The sequence below is a fragment of the Hemibagrus wyckioides genome, linkage group LG11 (assembly GCF_019097595.1).
Source record: "Hemibagrus wyckioides isolate EC202008001 linkage group LG11, SWU_Hwy_1.0, whole genome shotgun sequence".
Taxonomy (NCBI): Eukaryota; Metazoa; Chordata; class Actinopteri; order Siluriformes; family Bagridae; genus Hemibagrus; species Hemibagrus wyckioides.
The window spans coordinates 9,520,438-9,547,060 of record NC_080720.1 but is presented as its reverse complement, the minus strand read 5'-3'; the positions used below and the strand labels follow the sequence as shown (position 1 = coordinate 9,547,060).

Here is a 26,623-nt window from a genome sequence, read left to right as displayed (position 1 = left end):
TGTATTTGTCTGATTAAAAGACCCAACTAACGCATACAAACCATGCTGAAAAATCCAGCTAATTTAGACTTCACCAGCTGCCAAAAGACAGACAGAGCCTGTTTACAAACGCACTCTTTACAAATAGAGGCCACTTCTTGCCCAATGTCCAGTCCTTGCCAAGACACAAAGAACAATAAAGAGACCATACTTGAACATGTTTTGTGATGATAGCTCAATACAAGTTGTGTGGCTGAGGGTGACCACTTTTTTTTTTTAATAACTCAGTGATGATTAGCCAGAAGTATTCAGATGTAGATTAGCAGATCACACCAGATTTCAGATCAGTTGGACTTTTGCTTCCTGGAAAACAGCTAGTTGGACTACTGTTCTCCTCACCATCTGCAGTTGAACAGTACTCAAATGCTCACATTGATAAACATCTATTAGCACTGCGAGTGAATGTGACCACGTGCTTTATATAGTTCTGTATAGGAAGATACTGAGACCACTGTGGAAGTGATTACAATTTAGAGAAGGGTCCCCTCCTGTGGTGTTTTTGTAAATTTTCTTGGGCTGCTGTGAAAGTAAACATCTTGCAATGGTCAAACTACTGAAACATTTTTAATTAAGATAATTCTTCAGGATGTTGTTAATTAATTACTGCAAACATGTCTATTGTAAGTTATTGAAGTTGGTGTGGTGTTCATGAATCTTTGGGACATACTGGATGTACAGGTCTGGTCCATGGAGGCCTCACATTGCAACTTAAAGGTTGTGTTGGCACATCCTGGTGCTATATACAACAGCAAATCAGAGTCCATATCTGGGACAGAGCTGTTTTGGTGATACAAGGTGAATAAAAAACAAAATGAACCTAAATAATATAGTTAGGATTTCTTTTTTGCTATTTTGTCCCTTTTTTGTTCCCTACTGTTTTTGTTCCCTACTGTTTTGTCCCTTTTTTTGTTCCCTACTGCACTCTGCATGAGTAGTTAATCCCATGCATGGATAGGCATTTAGGCCATGCCCAGACATAATGATTTAATCAGCAACTTCTGATTAGTGTTTTCACAAATGTTGAACTATGTTCCCTGGGATATTAAGTGACTAATTTAAAATATATAATCTGGCCCAAGCAACGGCGCCACCCAGGCACACCAGACAAAGTGGGCACAGTGGGTACATGCATTTAAACGGGAAATACAAAAAGGACAAGAGTGACAATTTCGGTGTAATGAAAGTGATCACAGCAATGTACACTGATGGCAAAAAGAAAACTGCCTCTCCCTCTGAACTATACAAGGACAAAAGTGACAGTTTGGGTGTAATGAAACAGATCATAGCAATGTCCAGTGATGTCAAAAGGGACAATGACTCACCCTCTAAACTATATTTCTATATCAGTTTATATATACAGTATCCCACAAAAGTGAGTACATCCCTCACATTTTTGTAAATATTTTATTATATCTTTTCATGTGACAACACTGAAGAAATGACACTCTGCTACAATGTAAAGTAGTGAGTGTACAGCCTGTATAACAGTGTAAATTTGCTGTCCCCTCAAAATAACTCAACACAGCCATTAATGTCTAAACCATTGGCAACAAAAGTGAGTACACCCCTAAGTGGAAATGTCCAAATTGGGCCCAATTAGCCATTTACCCTCCCCGGTGTCATGTGACTCGTTAGTGTTACAAGGTCTCAGGTGTGAATGGGGAGCAGGTGTGTTAAATTTGGTGTTATCGCTCTCACACTCTCTCATACTGGTCACTGGAAGTTCAACATGGCACCTCATGGCAAAGAACTCTCTGAGGATCTGAAAAAAAGAATTGTTGCTCTACATAAAGATGGCCTAGGCTATAAGAAGATTGCCAAGACCCTGAAACTGAGCTGCAGCACGGTGGGCAAGACCATACAGCGTTTTTACAAGACAGGTTCCACTCAGAACAGTCTGCATGCTGGAACCATGTCCTGTGGTCCGATGAGACCAAGATAAACTTATTTGGTTCAGATGGCGTCAAGCGTGTGTGGCGGCAACCTGGTGAGGAGTACAAAGACAAGTGTGTCTTGCCTACAGTCAAGCATTGTGGTGGGAGTGTCATGGTCTGGGCCTGCATGAGTGCTGCTGGCACTGGGGAGCTGCAGTTCATTGAGGGAACCATGAATGCCAACATGTACTGTGACATACTGAAGCAGAGCATGATCCCCTCCCTTCGGAGATTGTTGCGGAGGGCAGTATTTCAACATGATAACGACCCCAAACACACCTCCGAGACGACCACTGCCTTGCTAAAGAAGCTGAGGGTAAAGGTGATGGACTGGCCAAGCATGTCTCCAGACCTAAACCCTATTGAGCATCTGTAGGGCATCCTCAAATGGAAGGTGGGGGAGTGCAAGGTCTCTAACATCCACAAGCTCTGTGATGTCATTGTCATACTCGTAAATCGTCGCCATAGTAACACGTTTCAAGGTATCAAAAATTCCTTCACAGTTTCACATCAGCCATGTCTTGACATTATTCTGACTGATTTTGAGACAAATCAGGTGAAAGTAAAGGACAAAATATTAGAGATTTCAAAAAATGACACATTTCCTGCTGCCAGTTGGTGGCGCTATTACCGAGACTCACAGTTATATCTGTATGATCAGCTTTCAATGCTTAACATAATCCTAAGGTTTCATGTAGATCACTTAATGTACACAGAAGTTAATAGCTACTTCCTGTTTTGTTTTATTCGCCACAAGTGTAAGGGCTCCTCACGGCTGAACCGTTTGAGATCAAAAATCCCTTACCAATTTTGCATTATCAATGTCTTGAGATCATTTTAGCCTGGGTTTGGTAGCGGTTGTATCAATTCCGTAGGAGGAGTATTTCAAATTCCATTGGGTGCGTTTTGCAAACAACTCAAAATAACTCACTTCCTGTGGATTAGACTTAATGACATGCAACGTGAAAGTTGTTCAGTTCAATGACATCTAAGTGTGTACCAAGTTTTACATGGATACGTGCAAGTGTGTATCAGCTATGCAGCAAGATTTTCCAGGGGACGCTGTGACAGGTGTGTGCCATGCCCAGGGCCGAGCCACAGTGACGTCCTAATGGCCGCAGATTCCAACCTGTCTGCTGATTTTCATGAGTTTTTGAGCATGTTAAGACCCCCAAAAGTGCCCGGATGATTGAAAAAAAAAAAAATCCTTAGAAGAACAAGAGGTCCCTTCGCACTGCTAGTGCTTGGGCCCTAATAAAGCTCAAGAAAGTACAGTGCAAATACCTAGTGAGGGTCTTTATAATGCTAATTTGATAATACTAGTGGACTATTATGTTGTTCCCCATAGCATTCATGCTTAGAGCAAATGTGTGGTGCCAACTGAATAAAACAAGAAGACTCCTCACCTGCAGCTCAGTAACTAACACTGTGTGTGTGTGTGTGTGTGTGTGTGTGTGTGTGTGTGTGTGTGTGTGTGTGTGTGTGTGTGCGTGTGTGTGTGTGTATTCAAATGGCACCACACATTTGCTCTAAGCAAATCAAATATGTGAATCAACTTAGAATAGACATTTACAGTATCATGAATTTAATGCCATTAACTGCTACTACTATTACCACCAGTATAAATAGTAAATTCATATTAATATCATTCAATAATTATATGATTTTTAAAAAAGATATTATTAAATATAAAATTGATTTTACATTGGTCAAAGTATACAAATACTTTTTTCTGACATCTAGACTCACATATGAAAAGCTGTTCAACACACATGCACACATCCTTTCATTAACTGATGTAAAAGCGAGATAAGCAGTTAATGTTTTCATTTCAAGGAAGCTAAGCAGTAACAAAATTGTAACAAATCACCCTAGATTTCAGCTTTTAGCTTCAGGGAAACCAGTCCAACATTGGCTTCCTTAACTTCTGACTGCCTCTACCAGGTAACCTAAACTAATCTTTCTCACTTTCTCTCTTTACTCATTCAATAGAAATGACATAGAATATGTGCTCTGCTATTATATTAGTTACAAAATCATTGTAGATACTAATTACTGAAATTATTATTATTATTATTATTATTGATAAACATTTTTGTAAACTCTTTTTCTGCATTTACAGTCCTGACTAACAATTTTTTTAACCACACCTTGTTACCGTTCATGTTTAAAGTTTTATGTGTAATCTTGTGGATGCAAACATGGCTGTTAATGCACACTATTTTTTAAGGCAGAATAGATCTGTATTTTGTATAACTGCAAATGTAAAAAAGAAGAAAGATCACGGGTATTTTGCCAGTGAAAATGCAAATTCTGTAACTAGTTAATCAACTGTCCTAAATTATAGCCTATGTTAGTTTAAATTATGGTCCAAATGTATCACTTTAAAGTGCTTAAGACTACAAAACCCAATCAGTGGCGAGCTGATCAATCAGATTCAAGGTAAGATTGTATAAGTATTAGTGTACTGGCGAGCTTATTTATGCAGTCTCACCTATATTTTATATAATATGATTTAGTCAGGTTTAGTCAGACAGTTTTATGTTTCTAGAATAAGTAAGATATTTGGTAACAAAAACTGTACAGTGCAGATGAAAAGATTTCATTGCATTTAATTTAGTGCTTGGTGGTAAATTTACTGATTTTATGTCTTTCTAATTAATTTGTGTTTAAACTTTATGACAGTTGGTATTATACATGGCTTAGTCTCATAAAAACTTCTCAAACAGAACACATGATGGATTAATGAACTCAGCAAGATGTGTTGTCCATTAATCTAGAACACTGAGTTGATGATTGTTCATTTAACTCAACAATTAACTAATACATATAATTAACTATTAGTTAAACGTTTTCCAGATTGAAGATAAAATAAGGTAAGATAAATCTTTATTCGTCCCACAGTGGGGAAATTTAGCAGAATGGTGGGTCATTTTGATCCTTTATGTGGGTTATGTGGGTTGTACTTTATGAGGGTTTACTTTTATTTGAAAAACATTATATAATTACACAAATGTTTTTAATACTATAAAAGCTGGAGGTGGCACCATCATTGGCCTGAAGCTTCCATCAAAGTGCATTTTTGGCATCTGTACATTCTAAACTAATAAAGGTCTCAGGTTGTCTCTCTAACAGAATCCTTAAAGATTCTATGTAGAACCATAAAACAGGGTGGTTCCTTATAATGAAGAGTTTTGAACCATTTTTTGGACCCTAATTGGCTGATGAACCCTTAAAACTCTTAAGACATACCCAAACAGAATAATTCCAAATTTGGGAAAAATTTTTTTAGAGAGCATTGCTGTTAACTTTGTTCATGCTAATGCACTTCTCCACTACACTTCAGTTAGGACAGAGACTGAGAGGATCATGCAAGTGCAGGTAAGCATGGAGTAATCAACAAACAGGATATTAGAGAGCAAAATGAGATTAAAAAAATATTGGGCGAGCAAGCATCAAAAACCAAAAACTGTAAACATGAACAAACACTTGGTTATTGACAGTTATTAAGCAAATGATTTGTTATTGAAAAATAACAGCTGAAGTAATACTCATTTAATAACACTGCCAAACTCTTTGATCTCATTTTATGAGAGTAGTAGTGTTAGTAGCAGATATTCCTAAAAAATTATGTTTTTACCTCCTTACAGTGATATGGCAGTATATAACAATCCAGAAGAGGCCTTGTCTTTTCCAGAGTCAAACTCAAACTCAGGAAGAGTTAATACAAAGGGGAACACTAGAGACAGAGGCCAGTGGTCAAGTAAAGCTGAATTTCTACTGGCTGTTGCTGGACAAATCATTGGCCTCGGAAATGTGTGGAGGTTTCCTTACTTGTGCTACAAGAATGGAGGTGGTAGGTTTACAGAATGTACATGGTATTTCTTAAAGATCCTTACCATATTCAAATGATTAAGAAATCAGTGTCATATCTTTTGTTGAAATTTATATCATTGTTTCCAGCAATGCCTCAGTGTATCACACAGGTAAATTCTAGTCTTATTCCTGAATGGCATGTGGGATGGAGCTCCTGCTCAGTCTCTTTGCTGGCATTCAGGGAGAGGAAGCTTTTTCCTAAACCGCAACAGAGTGAAGATTCCATTTTTCAAACTGCTATTATAGAAATTTAATCAACAATTTCTGACTAATCAGATTTAAAAATTAAAGAGTGCTTTAATACAAAGCTAATAACAAGAATAAATCTCTTTTATTTTACTGTCTGATCATAATAGTAAAATCAGCCAAGGGACAATCAGAAAACCTGTACAATGACTGATATTATTTGTAACCAAAGAATTTTTGCATTACTGTATAAGTAACAGCAATCAATTTCCATTAAGCTGACAAAGATAAAACTATGACATTTGCATACATGCCCAGTTTCTACTCTTCTTCTGATGTAGTTTGTCTGTTTAAAGCATGACCTGCTTTCACAGCAATTAAATTATACAGTAAAGGTGAATCAAATTATTTTGCTTATTTTCTGATTATAGTAAAGTGTATATATTATATTATGCTTCTATAAATGTAATTATTTGGGCCCATGTGTTCAAAATGGTCTCTGTCTTCCTTAGGAGCATTTTTAATACCATATTTGGTCTTCTTGTTTGCCTGTGGCATTCCACTGTTTCTCCTGGAGATATCATTGGGTCAGTACACCAGTCAGGGTGGCATCAGCTGCTGGAGAAAAATTTGCCCTTTGTTTCAAGGTGAGAATTTACTGTTTAATGTAAAATATTTAATGTAAAATATAGCATGGCTGTTTTCCAAAAGAAACTTTGAAAAATCTAAAGGTGGAGTGTGCAGGTGGTCCAGGTACCATAGGCCTGAAGAGATCTAACATCTAATAAGGAGCAATGAGAGGTTCAAGAATTTGTTTTTTTTATTCTACAGGATTAGGATATGGAACCATAGTGGTCCTGTTGTATTCCAGCATCTACTACATTATCATCATGGCCTGGGCATTCTTCTATCTCTTTTCTTCTTTTAGTAGTGAGCTACCATGGGCTAGCTGCAACAATTCCTGGAACACTGGTACACATTTATTTTATTAATACAAACCACACCATCCCTAGTATAGTGACTATGTATACACTACTCACAAAAAGTTAAGGATATTTGGCTTTTGGGTGAAATTTATAGAAAATAATATTATATCATGAAAGTAGGGTATTTAAGTAGAAGCATGCAATGGTGATTTCCTCATCTCAAACAATTTATTGAAGTAAAAGCCAACAACAGTGGTGGGTTTACCACAACAAAAAATGTCAATGTCTCAATAATTTGTCATGTGCCCTCGACCATCAATTACAGCTTGACAACGACGTCTCATGCTGTTCACGAGTCGACTTACTGTCTGCTGAGGCATGGCATTCCACTCTTCTTGAAGGGCGGCCCTCAGGTCATTGAGGTTCTGGGGTGCAGGGTTACGAGCCTCTACACGGCGACTCAGCTGATCCCACAGGTTTTCTATGGGATTCAGGTCTGGAGAAAGTGCAGGCCACTCCATTTGAGGTACCCCAGTCTCCAGCAGCCGTTTCCTAATGATGCAACCTTGATGAGCTGGAGCATTGTCATCCGTGAAGATGAAATTAGGCCTGTGTTGTTCATGCAGGGGCACGATGACTGGATTAATGATGTTATTCAGGTAGTATTGGCTTGTCACTGTGCCATTCACAAGACGTAGGACAGTTCTGTATTGAGTAGACACACCTGCCCAGACTGTAACACCACCACTACCAAAAAGGCTCGTCTGGTGACAACAGTGGCTGATGCATAGCGCTCTCCTTGACATCTCCAACATTGTTTGCGGCCATCATTTCTGCTCAATGTGAATCGACTTTCATCAGAGAACAGCACTGAGGCCCACTGGTCCCTCGTCCAGCTTAAATGCTCCCTGGCCCATGCAGGTCATCTAGCACGCAGACCACGCTGATGTAAACGGTTTCGAATGGTCTGACGTGACACTTGGGTGCCTCTCACCTCCCTTAAATGTGCCTGGAGTTGAGTGGCATTCATCATCCTGTTCTGCAGGGCACTGTTCACAATGAAGCGGTCATCAACGTGGGATTTGGCCAAAGGACGTCCACTTCTATGCCTTTCTGTGACTCTTCCATTCTCTCTGTATCTCTGTCACAACCTGCTGATGACACTCTGTGACACTCTAAGCTCAGTGGCCACTTCCCTCTGAGAACATCCTGTTTGAAGCCTTGCAATGGTGAGGTACTGTTGATCAACTGTTAGGTGTCGTCTTGGACATGTGAACAGCATGATGAAGAGGACTGTTTAAATACCAATTCTAATTGAACCAGAATTTACTGGTCAGTTCATGGATCAAACTCCAGTTGTGAATTTTGCCATTAAGCACCTTGTTAGAGAACAGCAAGTTATGCAAAAAGTACTGAAACACTGAACAGTTGGACATGTGCATTCAAAAGTGTAGAGAAGGTCAAATTAAGTTCACCTGTAAAGGTTATAGTGCATTTTAGGTGCATCCTGAAATTTCACCCGAAACCCGAATATCCTTAACTTTTTGTGAGTAGTATATATGTTATCTGTTAAAAAAAATCATGAACATTGTGAACAATGTATCTCCTGTCCTCAACAGAAACATGTGTTGAATTTGGTAAAAAGAATAATTTTAGCAACTTGAGTATACCAGAGAATGCAACTTCACCTGTTAAGGAGTTCTGGGAGTAAGTTGTTTTATACTATATTTACAATAAATCCAATGTACTATTACAAACATCAGAAGATTATCACCTAAATATGGTTTGTGATTTCCAGGAGGAGAGTGCTAAATCTCACTAGCAGTGTGTATGAGCTGGGCAGTGTGAGGTGGGAGCTGGCTCTGTGTCTCCTCTTGTCTTGGATCATATGCTACTTCTCAGTGTGGAAGGGAATAAAATCAACAGGCAAGGTGAGAACCTAATACCACTTATTTAGAACACATTGATGATGGACTTAACTGATGGATGACCTTTTAAATTAGCTCAAGGCAAGTTGTTTTTCTGGGCTTGAATGAGACAGAACTCTTTCTTTCTCAGGTGGTCTATTTCACAGCTACTTTTCCTTATGTGATGTTGTTGGTGCTTTTGGTGCACGGACTCATGTTACCTGGAGCTGTTGATGGCATCAGGTTTTATCTGTACCCAGATCCTACACGTCTCAAAGACCCACAGGTAGTAATATAAACTAATTTTTGTTAAAATATAGGATCCTGCTTTAGAAAAAGCATGTTCACTATGTTTCTAGGCTACAAGGGACAATGGTAAAAGCGCACAGAAAGATTTTTTGTGTGGTAGTGTCCAAATACAGTATCTTTGTTTATGAATACACTTTTTTTTGTATATTTATGAGTATAAACTAAAAAAAAAAAACAATGTGTAAATTTGCAGTGGATGTAATTTTCAGTCATTTGTTTTAGCTTAACTGGATCAATAAAGAGTCTCCTACAGTTTCTGTATTATACTACAAATGCTTACTGAGTAATTTTTTATTCATGGTATGTAGGTGTGGATGGATGCTGGAACTCAAATTTTTTACTCTTATGCTCTGTGCATGGGCTGCCTCACTGCTCTTGGAAGCTACAACAAGTACAACAACAACTGCTACAAGTGAGGGAAATTAGCTAATTTTGGGGTAGGGTGTGGTGTGGTTGGGAGTTAGGGTTTACAGGGCCAGTGTTGGGAACTTATGATGCCTTGTATCAGTTTTATCAAATGATAAGCACACACACACACACACACACACACACACACAAGCAGACCTCTTGAACTTTAAATTAACACATGCATTTTTATGAACAAATGAATGTTAGATGTAATGTTAATAAAAATGAGTACTTGGTCCACAGAAAATAGCAATAACACAGAATATGTAAAAGAATGTAAATTATATTTTCCAAATGATTACAAACCAAAAGACAGAGGGAGAGATGAGCTTTTTTTCTGGGAATTTCAGATATATTCAGATAGCTTGGCTGGTGAGTTACAGTTTGTTGTACCTATGCTTTGCAGGGACTGTATTTATCTGTGCTTGTTGAACAGTGGGACTAGTTTTGTGGCTGGCTTTGCCATCTTCTCTGTGCTGGGCTTCATGGCTTATGAGCAGGAGACAGATATATCAACAGTGGCAGAGTCAGGTGACTGGATATTTAACCTATCTGCTTCAGCTAGTGCCAGCTAATACACATACCCAGGAGGTTTGATGTGTTGGACATATACAAGTGTTATCTACATCTACCTTTATTTTATTTTGATTTTCCAGGTCCAGGATTGGCCTTTATTGCATACCCCAGGGCAGTTGCGATGATGCCTCTTCCACAACTATGGGCCACTTGTTTTTTCTTAATGATAGTTTTGCTAGGCTTGGACACTGAGGTCAGCAGAAATAAATTAAATTTAAAGCATTCTTTACTGTCCATGTTTTAATGGTTTTAATGTATAAAGCATGTGGCATGAGTGTAATTCTTCTTATGTATTTTTTCCTGCACCTCTTTGTTTAGTTTGTGGGGTTGGAGACTTTAATGACAGCTATAACTGACCTGTACCCTTCTTACTTACTCCTTGGTTATCGGCGTGAACTCACCCTGCTCTTTATCTGTGTTGGGAGCTTCCTCATTGGCCTGGTTATGGTAACAGAGGTCATTATTATTTCTTTACCATCCTTAATAAAATGCCATCTTGCACTCTTTTATCATTGCTGAAAATGTGAAATAATGTAAAATCCATAGATTTTCCAATCGAAATTTAAGTTAACACCTTTGTGATCATCTTGTCTCACATTCTGACTCTTAGTTTTATCCTCCAGGGTGGCTTGTATATTTTCCAGCTGTTTGATTACTATTGCTGCAGTGGGATGACACTTCTTTTATTCGCCATTCTGCAGTCGGTGTGTATAGGCTGGGTGTATGGTAAGTTTGCCACATAAAGCATTTACAGTTTGAGAAGATTCTGGGCTGCAGAATCAGTTTGCAGAAAGGTGAGTGTATAGCGAATACAGTAAATTAATAATGTTAATAAAAAAGTACTATTCATTTTTCATAGGGGTTGATAGCCTATATGATAACATTGAGGACATGATTGGCTATCGACCGTTTTTCTTAATAAAGTACTCTTGGAAATACATCACTCCTTTAATCTGCACTGTAAGTACCTGAAAATGTGTTTTGACTTTTGGTTACTATAAATAAAATTATTGACTCAACACATCTACTAATGATAGTAGATGCAGGGTCCCTAAATTGTGTAATCATGGCTTCATGTACAGTAGCTTTGCTGCCCTACACTGCAAGCATGTGCTTCATGACATTTTAAATAATAAACATTTTTTCTCATAGTTTTACTTATTCATTTAAGTTCATGTTTATTTTCAAGCTATTAATTTGTCATATAATTCATAGTCTTTTTTGCACAAAGTAGCCTCAAACAGTGTTTTCTGTTAGATAAATATAATTATAAATGTGTGATATAACACAGCTGTTAATAAGAATGATTGCAGGTACAGGTACAATGCAGTTTGTATAATGCTTATCCACACATAGACCACAAATGAATGACTAGAAATCTGAAATATTACTCACATGAAAACACAGGTTATGAATTTAAAAGTGTATTTTTTTTTTAGGGTACATTTGTCTTCTCTCTGGTCAAATTCACTCCTCTGAAGTTTAACAATATAATGGAATACCCCTGGTGGTGCTATGCTATTGGCTGGTACTTCACACTCTCTTCAACTTTACTGGTACCTCTTTGGATGATCTATGGTCTCCTCACCTCCAGCGGCTCGTTTAGGCAGGTATGTTCAATGAACGAACACTGAATGATTAACACACTTACACTCTTCCTTATTTATAGACTTAACAAAGGAAATATATCCAAAGATATTGATTACTTATTGTTATTCCTTACACTTTCTTATTGTAACTTCTATCCTTTGATCATCTGTAGAGATTACATGTTCTCTGCACCCCAGAAAGAAAACTTCCCTTGAACTCAAGCAGAAGGGAAAACTATTCAAGTTGTATTGCCTTTACAGCTGTAACACAAGGGCAAGAACATCCTTGAAGCAAAAGCAGATTGTGTTACTGCGCCACCTGCAGTTCCCCCTCCTATTCACCAGAGAGAACCCTCGACAGAATATTTTTATTCTTCTTTTATTCTTACTTAATTACAGATGGGGTACTTGGGGTACTTGTCAGCTGTGAGGGAACTATTTGTCTCATTGTACATAAATGCAACACAGTCATTTGTTAAGCAATTTCATGCAAAATTTTAAGACAATATTATATTTCATGTTACTCCATATAAGCAAGACCACATTTCTTCTGAATGGAATTACTTATTCCAAATTATTTTTGTTTTTGCAAAATGAAAAAACATTACATTAATTTTGCAACTGATTTGACAGCATATACAATGAACAGATCTTTGCAATGTAGGCCAGTAGTAAATCAATAAAGTATATTTGATGTAATGACAGCAGAGGCAGTGTTTTTTTTTTTGTTTTTTTTTACAATAGTTTCATGACAGTGTGATAGTTAGTTCTTGTTTAAATAAATTCCTCTGTGTTCTGACAATACAGACTATCTAAAGTGGCCCCCAATTATTGGCACCCTTGATAAAGATAAGCACAAAGAATCATTTTTGTTGTTTAGCATGTTTAGTAAAATAGATGCCAAACTCAAAATGTGACAGATGTGAGCAAGCCACTGCCGTTCTTTTGCACACGTTCTTAATTTGAACAAAGCTGACTCAGTTTTGGAGATCTATTTTTGAGACTTTGGCCACCATCTTTGATCCATGAATCTTTGAAACCTTCTGCTATGTGTGCCATTTTTGCAGTCATTGCAGCAGGTGTAAATTTGAGTCCTGTGTGACCTTAACCAAACTCTTCGACCTGAATCTGCATAATTTAATGCACTGAGCTGTGATTGTGTAATCTCTCTGACCATGATCGTGGTATTGTTTTTTGTTGCCAGACTGCTTGTTTGGGTATTTTAGAATATGCTGATCTCCTGGGATTCACACACATTTACACTTACATTTCCCGCATTTGGCAGACGCTCTTATCCAGAGCGACGTACAAAAGTGCTTTAAGTCTCTATCAATGAATATATTAACATTAATATAAGGTGCAGTGCGAGGAGTAATAAGATCTTTGAGGTAAGATGGTGCTTGTCCATTCTTGCCTTTGTAGGCAAGCACTGGTGTTTTAAATCTGATGCGTGCATATACTGGAAGCCAGTGGAGGGAATGCAGCAGAGGGGTGGTGTGGGATAACTTAGGCAGGTTGAAAACAAGCCGTGCAGCTGCATTTTGGATCATTTGCAGTGGACGAATTGAGTACTGAGCCTTGTGGGACATCAATAGGGAGTCTGAGTGGAGCAGGTCAATCCCTTCCATGTTACCTGATATGAGTGACCATCCAGGTAGGAAGCAAACCATTCCCATGCTGTTCCACAAATTCCAAGACTCCTGAGGATGGACAAGAGAGTTTTGTGGTTAACTTGTGGTTAACACACACTCTAGAATTTACACAGAATGATGCAGAAAAAAAACACCATCCTGTATGTGGAGAGTCAGCAGTCTCAAACACCTTGTTGTTGAGAGACATCACAGAGGAAAATGACCAGACTAGTCAGAGCTGACAGGAAGTCTATAATAACAACATGCAGACACCGAGATCGATTTTTTGAACATTATGAACATTATGTGAACATTAACTGAAGCCAATAATCTTTATTGTTATTCTGCTACTGCCACCTGATAACTTCATGAATGTGCAGGTGTACAGGTGTTCCTTATAAAGTGTCTATAAGTGCTCACTAACTAATCTAAATTAACATGCATTTTTAGTAACAAATGAATTACTACTATTAATGTTAGATGTTATATTAATGATAATGAGTGCCCCAGAAAACAGCTATACCACAGAGTATGGAAAATAATGCAAATTATATTTTCCAGAGTGATGTCCAGAGGGAGGGATGAGCTTTTTTTCTGGGAATTTCATTGTTCAATTCCTGGCTATTTTTACACATATTCAGATAGCTTAGCTGGTCAGTTATAGCTTTTTGTATCTATGCTTCGCAGGGACTATATTTATCTGTTCCTGTTGAACAGTGGGACCAGTTTTGTGGCTGTAGATCGATTTTTGAACATTATGAACATTATGTGAACATTAACTGAAGCCAGTGATCTTTATTTTTATTCTGCTACTCCCACCTGATAACTTCATGAATGTGCAGGTGTACAGGTGTTTTTTATAAAGTGTGTATGAGTGCTCACTAACTGATTTGCATTTTTCTTGCTGACTGCAGTATTGTCTTTCAACATCTATTTCATAGGCAAACTTTGTGCTATTAGCTTTGTTTGTTTGCCTAAGGCTGAGAGGCAGCAACAATGCCTGCTGCTATCCCCCATGGCTGAAGAAATTTTATTTGAAACTCTCCTCAGATTTGATCAGCAAACATTGTGAAAAAATAAATGAACTTAGTGATTTCTAAAATTAAGTAATTTCCTTCTTTTCAGGACAAAAGTTATTCATGATTAAATTATTCATTATCTCACATTAGATTATTGTAATTCACTGGATTCACTGGATATTAGACATCAGATGTTCTCCCTTTTTAGGATTTCTAAATCAAGACTAAAACAAACACTTACAATTTATCTTATTAATCTGTGTGCTTGCCCCCTCCAAGCCACGAGAGGGAGCCGTCACCTGAGTTTTAACCACTTCTGGTTCAAGGTCAATTCTGGGTTTCACGGTCATGTAAACAGCATGCACGTCAACATTCAGTGCGAAGTATTGTTCTGTTTGAGACATACCAAGCCATTTTTATTGCCACTGTTGCCACTGTTGTGACCTAGCTTTGTTTTTTGTTCGTTTTTCTGATGTTTGCATAGCATGTTGGATTTGTTTACCTATTGTTTGCTAAACTGGTTGATAAATCTTCTGCCTGTCTTCTGAATTTGAGCATTGGATTACATTTTAGATTTGTTTGCTGTGTGGATTTTTAAACTGCATATGGCTTATTTTTCTTCTGCCTTACAGAATGCTTCGCTGACAGAGGTGAATCCAGCAGACATCACACAGCTGCAGGCCATCATTGCTCACCAAGGTGAGTTAGCAACTGCTACAGAAACTGCTGCAGAAGCAACAGGGCCAACCAACGGTTGTGCCAGCTCCAGCTCCACATGGTGAGCCAGTTCTTATGGTGCTTCCTGAAAAATTCTCCGGTTTGGTGGATCACTGTGTCAGTGTTCCTGCAACAGTGTGACAATTTCTCTTCCCACCAACTGGACATCTAACAGGTGGAAAGCACTGGGTGCTCTCTCAGTGGACTACATGGTGAAGTTCAGAACCCTAGCTGCTCAAAGCAGGTGGAATGACACCACCCTTTGTGCTGTGTTCTGGGAGGGACTACACCCAACGACTCAGTTCATCACCCTGGCCGTTTGCCTGGACAACATGACGCATAAACAAAGAACCAGCAGCACCCCATAGCCTAGTACCAAATACTTCAAAGAATTCAACTCGAACTGTGTTTACCCAGAGGAACACCAGTGCCATCTTCATCTTTAACTATGCTTTCATTGTGTACAGTCTGGTCACCAATGCACCACCTGGCCCAAGAAACCAAAGGTCTTAAGTGGGCTGGACTTCTAGTTTTTCATGCATGACCATTCCCATCCAGATAATCGGTCCATGGAGATGGCCACATCTCACACCAGACGACTCCAATAACCATTAAAATTGGACTGTTTCACATGGAGGAACTCACCCTCTATGTCATCTCTTCTCCATCAAACCCCATCATCCTGGGATTTCCCTGGCTGCAACTACATAACCCCAACCTGTCATGGTGGGTCTAAGAACACACCCAGTGGTCCCCCTATTGTCTGAACCAGCGTTTCCACAACAATCTGAGCTGGTCATGCCTGACAACCTCCGTGGAGAGTCCAGATCCCCACTGACAGGTGACAGTCCCCACCGAATACAGCCACCTCATGAAGGTCTTTGGTAAGGGAACAAGTGAATCAACTGTCCCCTCTCCATCCTTGGGACTGTTCTATTGACTTGCTAACAAATAACATGCCACCAAAGTGCCGAGTTTCAAAGTGCCAAAGTGAGAGTCAGTTCCAGAAAGTAATGTCATGGAAGAGTACATAGAGAAAGCCCTGGTGACTGGGTACACCCGGTCATCCACATCGCCCCCTGCGATGTGGAAAAGGATTTTTCTTTGTGGAAAATGAAAGATGGTGGACTCCGCCCATGCATCAATTAGCAATTCCATCATGGTGCACTACCCTTACCCCATACCACTTGTCACAGTGGCCTTAGAAGGGAAGCATGAGTGTTCTCCAAATTGGACATGAGAAGCGCCTACAACCTCTTTCATATTAAGGAGGGGGATGAATGGAAAAACGCCTTCCACAGCAATAGGGGGCACTATGAGTATGTGGAAATGCCATATGGCTTGACCAATGTGCCAGCGGTGTTCCAGGCTTTTATCGATAAAAATTTCAGAAACAATCAAGGAACTGCAATGTTTTCTTCTTCTTCTTCTTCTTCTTCTTCTTCTTCTTCTTCTTCTTCTTCTTCTTTCGGCTTTTCCCTTTAGGGGTAGCCACAGCTCTCTCCACCTATCCCTATCTTCTGCATCCTCAACACTTGCACCCACTAGCTTCATATCCTCATTTATTACATCCATATACCTCCTCTTTGGCCTTCCTCTTTTGCCTCCTGCCTGGCAGCTCCATGTCCAACATTTTCCTACCAATATACTCATTCTCCCTCTTCTGAACATGTCCAAACCATCTTAATCTGGCCTCCCTAACTTTGTCCCCCAAACGTCCAACATGAGCTGTCCCTCTGATGTACTCGTTCCTAATCCTGTCCAACCTTGTCACTCCCAAAGAGAACCTCAACATCTTCAGCTCTGCTACCTCCAGCTCTGACTCCTGTCTCTTCCTCAGTGACACTGTCTCTAAACCATACAGCATGGCTGGTCTAACCACTGTCTTGTACAGAACTGCAATTTTTTCTAGGATGTGCAAATTGCTATAGACAATTTATCATGTACTACAGTTCTGTGACCTCTCTCCTCACCATGCTGCTACAAGGCAAACCAGAGAAACTTCACTGGACCAATGCCACCAAGGCAGCCTCTGAGAGACTCAAAACTTGTTTTACTACAGCCCCTATCCTGAAGAATCCTGACCCAAGCACACACTTCGACAAACTATGATGCCGTCAGTAAAGAACTTCTATCCATCAATGCAGCCCCGGAGGAGTGATGGCACTGGCTTGAGGGTGCAGGATTCCCATTTCAGGTGATTACTGATCACAAATATTTGGAATACATCAAGAACGCCAAATGCCTCAATCTCCATCAGGTAAAGTGGACTTGCTTTTACATGCTTTTGGTTTACTGTGTCCTATCAACCCGGGACATTTTGTGCGCAATATGGAAAACAAAAAAAAAGATTGTCATTCTATTAGTCCTACGTCATACTAATAATAATTTTAATTTTGAAATCGGTAACCTTTCAAGTTGTAAATTTCCTTGCACAATTTATCAAATACAAATGCCTCACAGAGGAAAAGCTGTTCAACCAGTTGTACCCATCTACTTCAGCAACTGGAGGCCTGATATATAACAGAATGATGTGCAGCTAATGGTTTATTCCAAGGACGCTAAGCAGCAATCCAAGGAATTCTGTTCAGCTTCTTTAACTTCTGTCTCCCTCCATCAGGTATCCTCAAGTATTTTTTTTTACCACTTTCTTTACTCATACGTTTAAAATGACATAGAAAGCATACTCAATGATTATTTTCGGCGGAACATTTTTTAAAGATAATTTTTTAAAGATAATTTTTTAAAGATAATAAAAGAAAATAAATAGATTCATGTTTCTACCATTTTTCTCTTCTTCTTCTTCTTCTTCTTCTTCTTCTTCTTCTTCTTCTTCTTCTTCTATAGCATATATAGCAGTTTTTTCAAACTGTCTAAATTATATTCCTGACTAATCTAATTATGCTGTCATGTTGGGTGGGTTATTTTTCATTTATTTCTTTTATGAATTTAATAATATATGTCATTACAGCCATTCTTAGTAGTGGTAGTGGAAAGCTGGAGACAGCTGAATCTACTCTGTCTCAAATTCTCAATAAATAAAGGGTCATAAATAGAAGAAAAATAACCCAGAATTTTGTCAAAGGCATTAATGCAAGTTTGCATGTATGTGGATGAAATTCTCCAGTATATTTCAACCAGAATTTTTTTTCAGTCTTGGGTCTGAACAGTGGAGGTGCATTTAATTGATTTAAGCAGAATCCATCTAATAAAGAAAGATTACATGTATTATTAATTCTAGCAGATGTATAGGACAAAGATGTTGAAGGACTATAAAAAATATGTAAGATTTTACATTTTACTTTCAAACCCCAATCACAAAAGCTTTGAAATCCACTTTAGATAATAGCTACATAATTAAAGCATGTATTTCCTTCCTTCTTTCTTTCTTTCTTTAAAAAAAAGACACATTTTTTTCTTAAAAAGATGTTTTTGCCTCCTTCCAGTGATATGGTGACGCATAATGATCCAGAGATGGACTTATTCCAACCAGAATCAAACTCAAGCTCAGGAAGAATTAATACAAAAGACAAAATTAAAGAAAGAGGTCAGTGGTCATGTAAAGTTGAATTTCTACTGGCTGTTGCTGGACAAATCATTGGACTAGGAAATGTTTGGAGGTTTCCGTACTTGTGCTACAAGAATGGAGGTGGTAAGTTTACAAAATAGTATTTCATATTAAATATATTAAAAAGTATTCAGTAATGCCTCAGAGTATAAATTAAGTACATTTAAGTGAAATTTTGTTACTGAAAGATATTTGACATAATAAAATTTTGGTCAAACACATCTAATGTGAAATGAAATGAGAACATATGGCTTGGAACATCAGGTATAACTAGAAGGCTAAAGTTCATTAATGTTGTTGGCTTGGAAGAGCTTGCTAGATACTATGACATTTTGTTTTTATTGCTTTCAAAATATAAATGCTAATTATGTACAGGAAAAAGACTATAATTTTCTAATATGTAAATCTTAATCAGTGATATCATATTAGTAGTAAATTTATGGTCTGCATTCATATTCCCACTGCTTTATAATACCATCCATATTGTAATTGATTTATTTTAGGAAGAGAAAAGACAATAGTTGCAGCTCAGTAATATAATACAGAATCGAGTGTGTTTTGCACACAAAATTTAGCAAAGCTACACAGTGACAAGTATTGATTCTAATGTGACCTAGCAATTTTTGTATTATGACTGTAGAGCAAATCAGCTATCAGTAATCTTGTAAAGATACAGCTGCAATTCGCATATCTGCAGGACCAGCATCCAAACCTAAGCAAACTTGATATTAATTTATTATAACTTTTATATAACCATGTATACACATTATATTTATTATTAATATATTATAATATATTTATGTTGGTTTAGGCAAGTTTCTGCTCTTGCTAATGATTGTTCTATATAATAATTGATTTCTGAACAATTTTCAGGGGCAGACTTGAAATAAATCATGAAAATTGCTTTCACATGGCTCAAAATAACATGTCCTAAATACATTTACATGCCTCAATTAGTACTACAACATAAGGGAAAATGCTGCATATTTTGTTTTGTTGTTTACAGGATTGCTGAAGTGGGCTAAAACTTGTATTTCAGGTAGAACTGATGCTCCTATTTCAGAAATCTAAAAGAAGATAAATTGTTATATGATTTTTGATAAGGATACAACTAAGCATTAACATGGAATCTTGACTTCTGAAAGCAGTAGAGAAGAGAAAGAACTATGATAAAAGATAGCTGGCAAAGTCATTAGTGGATGGGCACAAATGTGTATTTACTTCATTCAGAATCCAGAGTTTCTCATGTCTTTATTGGCTGCTTAAATACAATTTTTATTAGCAAATTACATTCTCCTGAGTGGGGTGTGGTGCACCATGTGAGGTTTGTGGAACAATCATTATGCTTCGGTAAGTATAAATCATTTTGACCCAAATGTCAAACTTTGTGTCTGTCTTCCACAGGAGTGTTTTTAATACCATATTTGGTCTTCCTGTTTGCCTGTGGGCTTCCACTGTTTCTCCTGGAGATATCACTGGGTCAGTACACCAGTCAGGGCAGCATCACATGCTGGAGGAAAATGTGCCCTTTGTTTCAAGGTGACTCTTATGCTTTTAAACTAAAAGAAGCGTGACAGGTAACATGGCTGTTTTTTGAAGTACCTTAAGATAATTTTGTATTGGAGCATGCAGAGAACCAGGCACTATAGGCCTAAGGATGGTTAATTTTGTTTTCTTGTATGTAGGCAAAGTCTCTGACTTCTTCATGGTGCTAAAAGCAGCCAAATGAATGTGAGTGAATGTACATCGTAATTTGAAGGCAGTTTAGAAGGTTTTGTTACAATCTTGTTACAAAAGAGTTAGCTTATAGGCTGGCAGCCAAATCATATGGGTGAATTCCCAAATGCTAAATTGAAGAAATCTGCACAATTAGCAAATCAATATAATAATCATAACAATTCAATTCACTTCGCTAACAATTCAACAAAACATGATATCATGACTGTCAGCCTCAATATATTTTCAAGGTATTAGGACACTAGTATTTATTTATTTGAATCATTTCACTATTCTCATGTGTATTTTGTCCTCTGATTCTCCTTCTCAATACCTTTAAATAAGAAATATGATTTGATAGCTCCGCTCAGAACTAACCACCAGTGCAAGGCAAATAAACATTTCCAGCCAAATCAGGGTTATTAGAACCACTCTGGCAGGCCTAAGGGTAATGTCTTCAGGTGAATGTGTGCTCATTGGCCCACACACACAACCTATTTGAGATGAAATTGCTGAAATGTGGAGGCATGCTGCATGCTGACCACATAAAAGGCAAATGATGCCAGTTGGGAAGCAGTTATGAAATACAATATTCCAAATATATACAAAGACAACATGGGGGACTGTTAACTACTGAGCAGGCTGTCTTGCTTGAAGAAGAACCAAAATCCAGGTTGGTTGTCAGCACTTATGTAAAAGTTTCAAGAATGAGTCTGGTTGATGATTGTATGTTGACATTTATGAGTTTGTGATCTTTTCCACTTTTGTTCCACAGGAATAGGCTATGGAAATGTAGTGCTCCTGTTGTATTGCAACATCTACTACATTATCATTATGGCCTGGACATTCTTCTATCTCTTTTCCTCTTTTAGTATTGAGTTACCATGGGCTAACTGCAGCAATACCTGGAATACTGGTACACTTACATATTATAAATAGAAAGCACACAAAATTTAAACTTAACTAGTAGATTGACTATGTGCATATGCAGTAGTAGAAACAAGTTTTGAATATTCAGTTGTCTTTCCTCTTTAACAGAAACCTGTTTTGAATTTGATAAAAAGGACAATTTTAGCTACTCTAATATACCAGAGAATGCAACTTCACCTGTTATAGAGTTCTGGGAGTGAGTTGTTTTATACTGTATTTACAATAAATCCATTGTATTATTAAATGTATCAAAAGGTAATTGCCCAAATATGGCTTATGTTTTCCAGGAGGAGAGTGCTTAATCTCACTAGCAATGTGTATGAGCTGGGCAGTGTGAGGTGGGAGCTGGCTCTATGTCTCCTCTTGTCTTGGATTATCTGCTACTTCTGTGTGTGGAAGGGAGTAAAATCAACAGGCAAGGTGGGACCTTCATTACACTTATTCAGAAGTTACAGATGATTAGAAACTAATGGATGTCCTTTTTTTTTACTGTAGACTGATTCGGGGGAGGTATAATATTTTTGCATTTGTCTATTCATCTGTCCATTGGTCTGTTTGTCCATAAAAAGTCATAGACTGCCAGAAGGACTAGATGTTTATGGTCTTGAATGAGAGAGAACTCTTTCTTTCTCAGGTGGTCTATTTCACTGCTACTTTTCCTTATGTGATGTTGGTGGTGTTGTTGGTGCGTGGACTCACATTGCCTGGGGCCATTGATGGCATCAAGTTTTACCTCTACCCAGATCTTGCACAACTCAAAGACCCACAGGTATATAAAGAAATCTGACCAAGTTTAAGATATAGGATATGCCACTGACTCAGATTCATGGTTTCAGCTGTTGTTTATATTTGTGTGTTATGATATGATATTATGATACAGTTTACCATTGGGGTTATGGATTTCAATTGTAGTTCATCACTTACTTGTTTGAGCTTGACCAAGTTGATTAATATAGCAGAAAAGTCTTTTCTGCTTTTTCTGTGTTATACTGCAAATGATTATTGAGTAATCTTGCTTTCATGGAATGTAGGTGTGGATGGATGCTGGAACACAGATTTTCATGTCTTATAGTTTATGCACGGGCACTCTCACTGCTCTAGGAAGCTACACCAAGTACAACAACAACTGCTACAAGTAAGGGGAAATAAATTTACTAATATCTTACTTTCTTAAAGCTTACTAAATGACAATATAACAGGAAAAGTTGTAGTTCCTATAGCTGAATTTTTGCAGGCCATACAATTCAAAATAATTGCAATTATAGTGTTTTGCTGAGCCTGCAAACTAGCTGCCAGCCTCTGAGTGGTAACCGTCCGTTCTTGCGTTGACTGGTTGTTAACGTAATTAGCATGCTTGGTGGAAAAGTCACTGCTGATGTTGTATTCCTTTAAAACCGCAATGGTTTCTCGGCAAATAAGACATACAGCCTTTGACCGGACTTCAGTGAAAAAATATTTAGTTGTCCATTCCTTATTAAACACTCGACACTCACTGTCGACTTTTCTTTTCTTTGGCCCACTCATTGTTGCACATGGGTTCAGAGCAGTAGCAGAGTAATAACAGAGAGTAGCCCGGGCTCCGCAAAATCAAGTCAATGTATCACCGCGCCTAATGCGCCACCTGGTGGAACGGCAGGCATTACAGGACAAGGTCAAATGAATGCAGTCATAATTATGATATGATCTGATTTGGACAATTCTGTACCAATCTTCGGCGGGCCGGATTAAAAGGACCAAGGGGCCGTAGTTTGCCCATCCCTGGTCTAATTCCTTTACACATCCTTTACCAAAATCTTTACACTTAACCAGACAGCGGATGGTCATTTACAGCTTGTTGTATCTTTGCTTTGCAGGGACTGTGTTTATTTGTGCCTTTTGAACAGTGGGACCAGTTTTGTGGCTGGCTTTGCCATCTTCTCTGTGCTGGGCTTCATGGCCTATGAGCAGGGGACAGATATATCAACAGTGGCAGAGTCAGGTGACTGGATATCTAATCTATTTGCTAAGTTACAACCAGTTTGATGTGTGGAGCAACCCTAAAAAATTTTGTTTTCTTTCCCAGGTCCAGGGTTGGCCTTCATTGCATACCCCAAGGCAGTTGCAATGATGCCTGTTCCACAACTATGGACCATTTGTTTCTTTCTTATGATTATTTTGATAGGAATGGACACCATTGTGAGTGTCAAATCTATTTAAAGCAGCCCTGTGCACATCTTATCATGGTTTAACTTCAGTTCATCTGAGTGTACAGAAGTACATAAGCACTTTTGTTCTGTCAATACTCTTTTGTACAGTTTGTGTTTTTGGAGGCTATGATGACTGCTGTAACTGACATGTACCCCTCATTCTTCCTCTTCGGTCATCGCCGTGAAGGATTCCTGCTCATTATTTGTGTGGGGTGTTTTCTGTGTGGCCTGGTTATGGTAACAGAGGTGATTATGCATTCCTGCTCTAGGCTGAGAAGTCATTCTGAAATTACTTTTCCTGTTTAAACATAAATGTAGACTTGTTATATAACCCATAGTATTATATTTTAACAGGCAACATAAAAGCGCACTGTTTGCAGTGATGTTAGATCAACATGAAAACATTCTGGTAGCATTTCTTGTTGGCCAATAACTTTTTTAAAACAGTTCCTATATCTCTTGAATTGTTAAAAGTACCCAGAAATATTCTTTGCTGTAATCTCTTTCAGTATATTCTGACTCTCATCCTCCAGGGTGGCTTGTATATTTTCCAGCTGTTTGATTACTATAGCTACAGTGGGATGACACTTCTGTTATTTGCCATTCTGCAGTCAGTGAGTATAGGATGGGTATATGGTGAGTTCTCCACATCAAGATGTTATAATTTGATTCCAGACTGCAGATTTAGTAGTGTATAGTGAGTAAAAATATATTCAGTAGGTTAATGATGATTAAAATGTAGAATTAATTTTTCATAGGGGCTAATCGCCTGTATGATAACATTGAGGACATGATTGGTTATCAACCATTGTTCTTAATAAAGTACTGCTGGAAATACATCACTCCTCTTGTCTGCACTGTAAGTACCTGAAAATGAGTTTCGACTGATGTAGAATTGTGGCAATACGCATTCTCTGCATTTATGTGACAACCTGTGTGACCTAGGGTTTGGCTTTGAAAGAAAACACTTTTTCTTATTTTATGAAACAAAATAATATTTCATTCCTGTTAATAACCTGATGTGTGTATTACAGCAAAGTGACATTATTCATAATGTTTTTTTCACAAACAATTAAAAACATACAAGGGGATAAATAGATTATTATTGTGATACAACATGTTAAAAACATGAATGCTTGGCAATGTGTCCAGCTATAGCCAATATAATGACAAATTCTCACAGTGTTTTTATACTTTTAATACTACTATTTAATGAGCATTTCTTCTTTTTTTCCTTTTTTGACATTCAATAGACAGATTTTTTAACAAACCTAATCACTTCTTTCTTCATCCCATATAAAAGCAGCATTAGCATACATTATTAACAGACACAGTGGTCCCAGAATTTAACTTGATTTCTCTGCAAAATGTGATATGTGCACTGCCTGTTTTTGTTTTTTTAACAGAACTGGAAACTGTACATATATTTTCTGAGAGCAGACTTTAGCCAAGCTGTCCCTTAAAACCCTTTTTTCAGCTTTATTTAGGGGTAATGAGAGAGAGAAATTTAAGGTACAATCTGGAAGGCTCATTCTGGCCTAGTATGAAGTGCTGTTTCTAACATCATTGATATTTCTGAATATTATGTACATGTATAATAATAATCTGATAGTTTTAACAGTATAATATTTATTTGAGTGGATTTCCCTGGACTTTACACTTCACTTAACTATATGCACGCTTTTGCCCCTCACTTTGTTGATGTGTATTTTAAAATCTGGATAAAATGGGAATGTCTGTGTTTTGGAGGCCTATTATGTCTATTATGGCCTATTATTATGTAAAAAAAAGTCGTTTGTATTAATTGTTGACTGAAATCACTTATTTGTATTGAAGTGCATTGACATAAGCAATATATTCCCAAAACTGTTTTTCTTTAAAAAAACTGTATTAAAAATGTTGCTTGTAAAAAAGCATATGCTTGTAGCAAGAATTTTCAGAGCAGCTAATAATGAAAGTGTAGTTTTAGACCAAAGTGGGGTTGGAAAAAGGAAATCCCAATTTTACATTTCACACAGCCTTCTACCCTGGTACACCTACATTAATGGAGGCACATTTATTTCTGGAACCAAAAATAACACACGAGTGCAAGAACATCAATATTGGCTTACACCCAAATTAATAACAGCATAGCAGACACAAGATATGTGCTATGTATGAGTTTATTGCTGATTTCTAAAGACATCTTTCTTTAGGGTACATTTGTCTTCTCTCTGGTCAAATTCACTCCTCTGAAATTTAACAATATAATGGAATACCCCTGGTGGGGCTATGCTATTGGCTGGTACTTCACACTCTCTTCAACTCTGTTGGTTCCACTTTGGATGATCTATGCTCTCCTCACCTCCAGTGGCTCGTTTAGACAGGTATGGTTTTTTTTTATGCTACCTGTTAGAATGTTGATTAATGATCATATTCCATATTGTCATTTTAAAAATTATTGTTCCTTACAATTACTTATTGTAACTTCTAACTTTTGACTATCCTTAGAGATTACATGTTCTCTGCACCCCAGAAAGAAAAGTTCCTCTGAACTCAAGCAGAAGGAAAAACTGTTCAAATTTGATTGGCTTTACAGTTGTACCACAAGGGGGAGAACATCCTTGAAGCAAAATCATGGTGTTTGTTTTGGGGTACATGTACAATTGTAACTTTACTTCTGAACATGACAATCCCATACTGTAATTTATTAAGCAGTTTTCTGCAAAAAGTGTTTCAATTACTCAGTGTATCTTACTGCAAGACCAGGTGCACCCCCTGGCTGTAATCTGAAGAACTCAAGCAGCAGTGTGAGAGAAATTTCAAAATTTCAGCTTTACTTAATATTTATATCTAGACTTGTTAAACAATTTAGAACATGGCACATTTTATTTGAACCCACCCTTTTTTGTCTGATCAAAAATATTGGAACAAAAAATATTGTAGCTGATAGATGTTGTCCAGGTATGCCACGTAGGTTTGATTTAATTAATCAATAGCTCAGAATTCCTATTGGAATGTTATGCTTTTTGTGAACTTTTCTGTTGTTGTCTGTTCATGACATTGTTCAGGTGTATGATTTTTGTTTGTTTGTGCTGGAATGATATTTTAGAACCTGACATTTTCT

General features: G+C 37.7%; 2 protein-coding genes across 7 annotated transcripts; both read left to right on the top strand.

Moving 5' to 3' along the window:
* The first annotated feature begins 3,453 nt into the window (after positions 1-3,453).
* Positions 3,454-15,315, top strand: LOC131362143 (sodium- and chloride-dependent GABA transporter 2-like). 6 transcript variants are annotated; one of them, XM_058403945.1, is made up of 15 exons: positions 3,454-3,917; positions 5,624-5,829; positions 6,548-6,682; positions 6,867-7,007; positions 8,581-8,668; positions 8,760-8,892; positions 9,020-9,154; positions 9,486-9,589; positions 9,992-10,116; positions 10,242-10,354; positions 10,480-10,617; positions 10,785-10,887; positions 11,021-11,121; positions 11,601-11,771; positions 15,033-15,315. In XM_058403945.1, the coding sequence occupies exons 2-15, from the start codon at positions 5,628-5,630 to the stop codon at positions 15,180-15,182; spliced, it is 1,839 nt and encodes a 612-aa protein (XP_058259928.1). In that variant the 5' UTR covers positions 3,454-3,917; positions 5,624-5,627; the 3' UTR covers positions 15,183-15,315. The 6 variants fall into 6 exon arrangements, with proteins under 6 accessions (XP_058259928.1, XP_058259926.1, XP_058259925.1 ...); XM_058403943.1 differs by lacking the exon at positions 3,454-3,917 and adding an exon at positions 3,958-5,354 and having other exon boundaries at positions 10,022-10,116; XM_058403942.1 differs by lacking the exon at positions 3,454-3,917 and adding an exon at positions 3,960-5,354.
* A 1,290-nt stretch (positions 15,316-16,605) lies between these two features.
* Positions 16,606-26,623, top strand: LOC131362144 (sodium- and chloride-dependent GABA transporter 2-like). Its single transcript, XM_058403949.1, has 15 exons — positions 16,606-17,737; positions 18,564-18,769; positions 20,090-20,224; positions 21,177-21,317; positions 21,440-21,527; positions 21,619-21,751; positions 21,966-22,100; positions 22,363-22,466; positions 23,185-23,309; positions 23,394-23,506; positions 23,626-23,763; positions 24,051-24,153; positions 24,276-24,376; positions 25,713-25,883; positions 26,008-26,623. Exons 2-15 carry the CDS (start codon positions 18,568-18,570, stop codon positions 26,122-26,124), a joined length of 1,806 nt encoding a protein of 601 aa, XP_058259932.1. The 5' UTR covers positions 16,606-17,737; positions 18,564-18,567; the 3' UTR covers positions 26,125-26,623.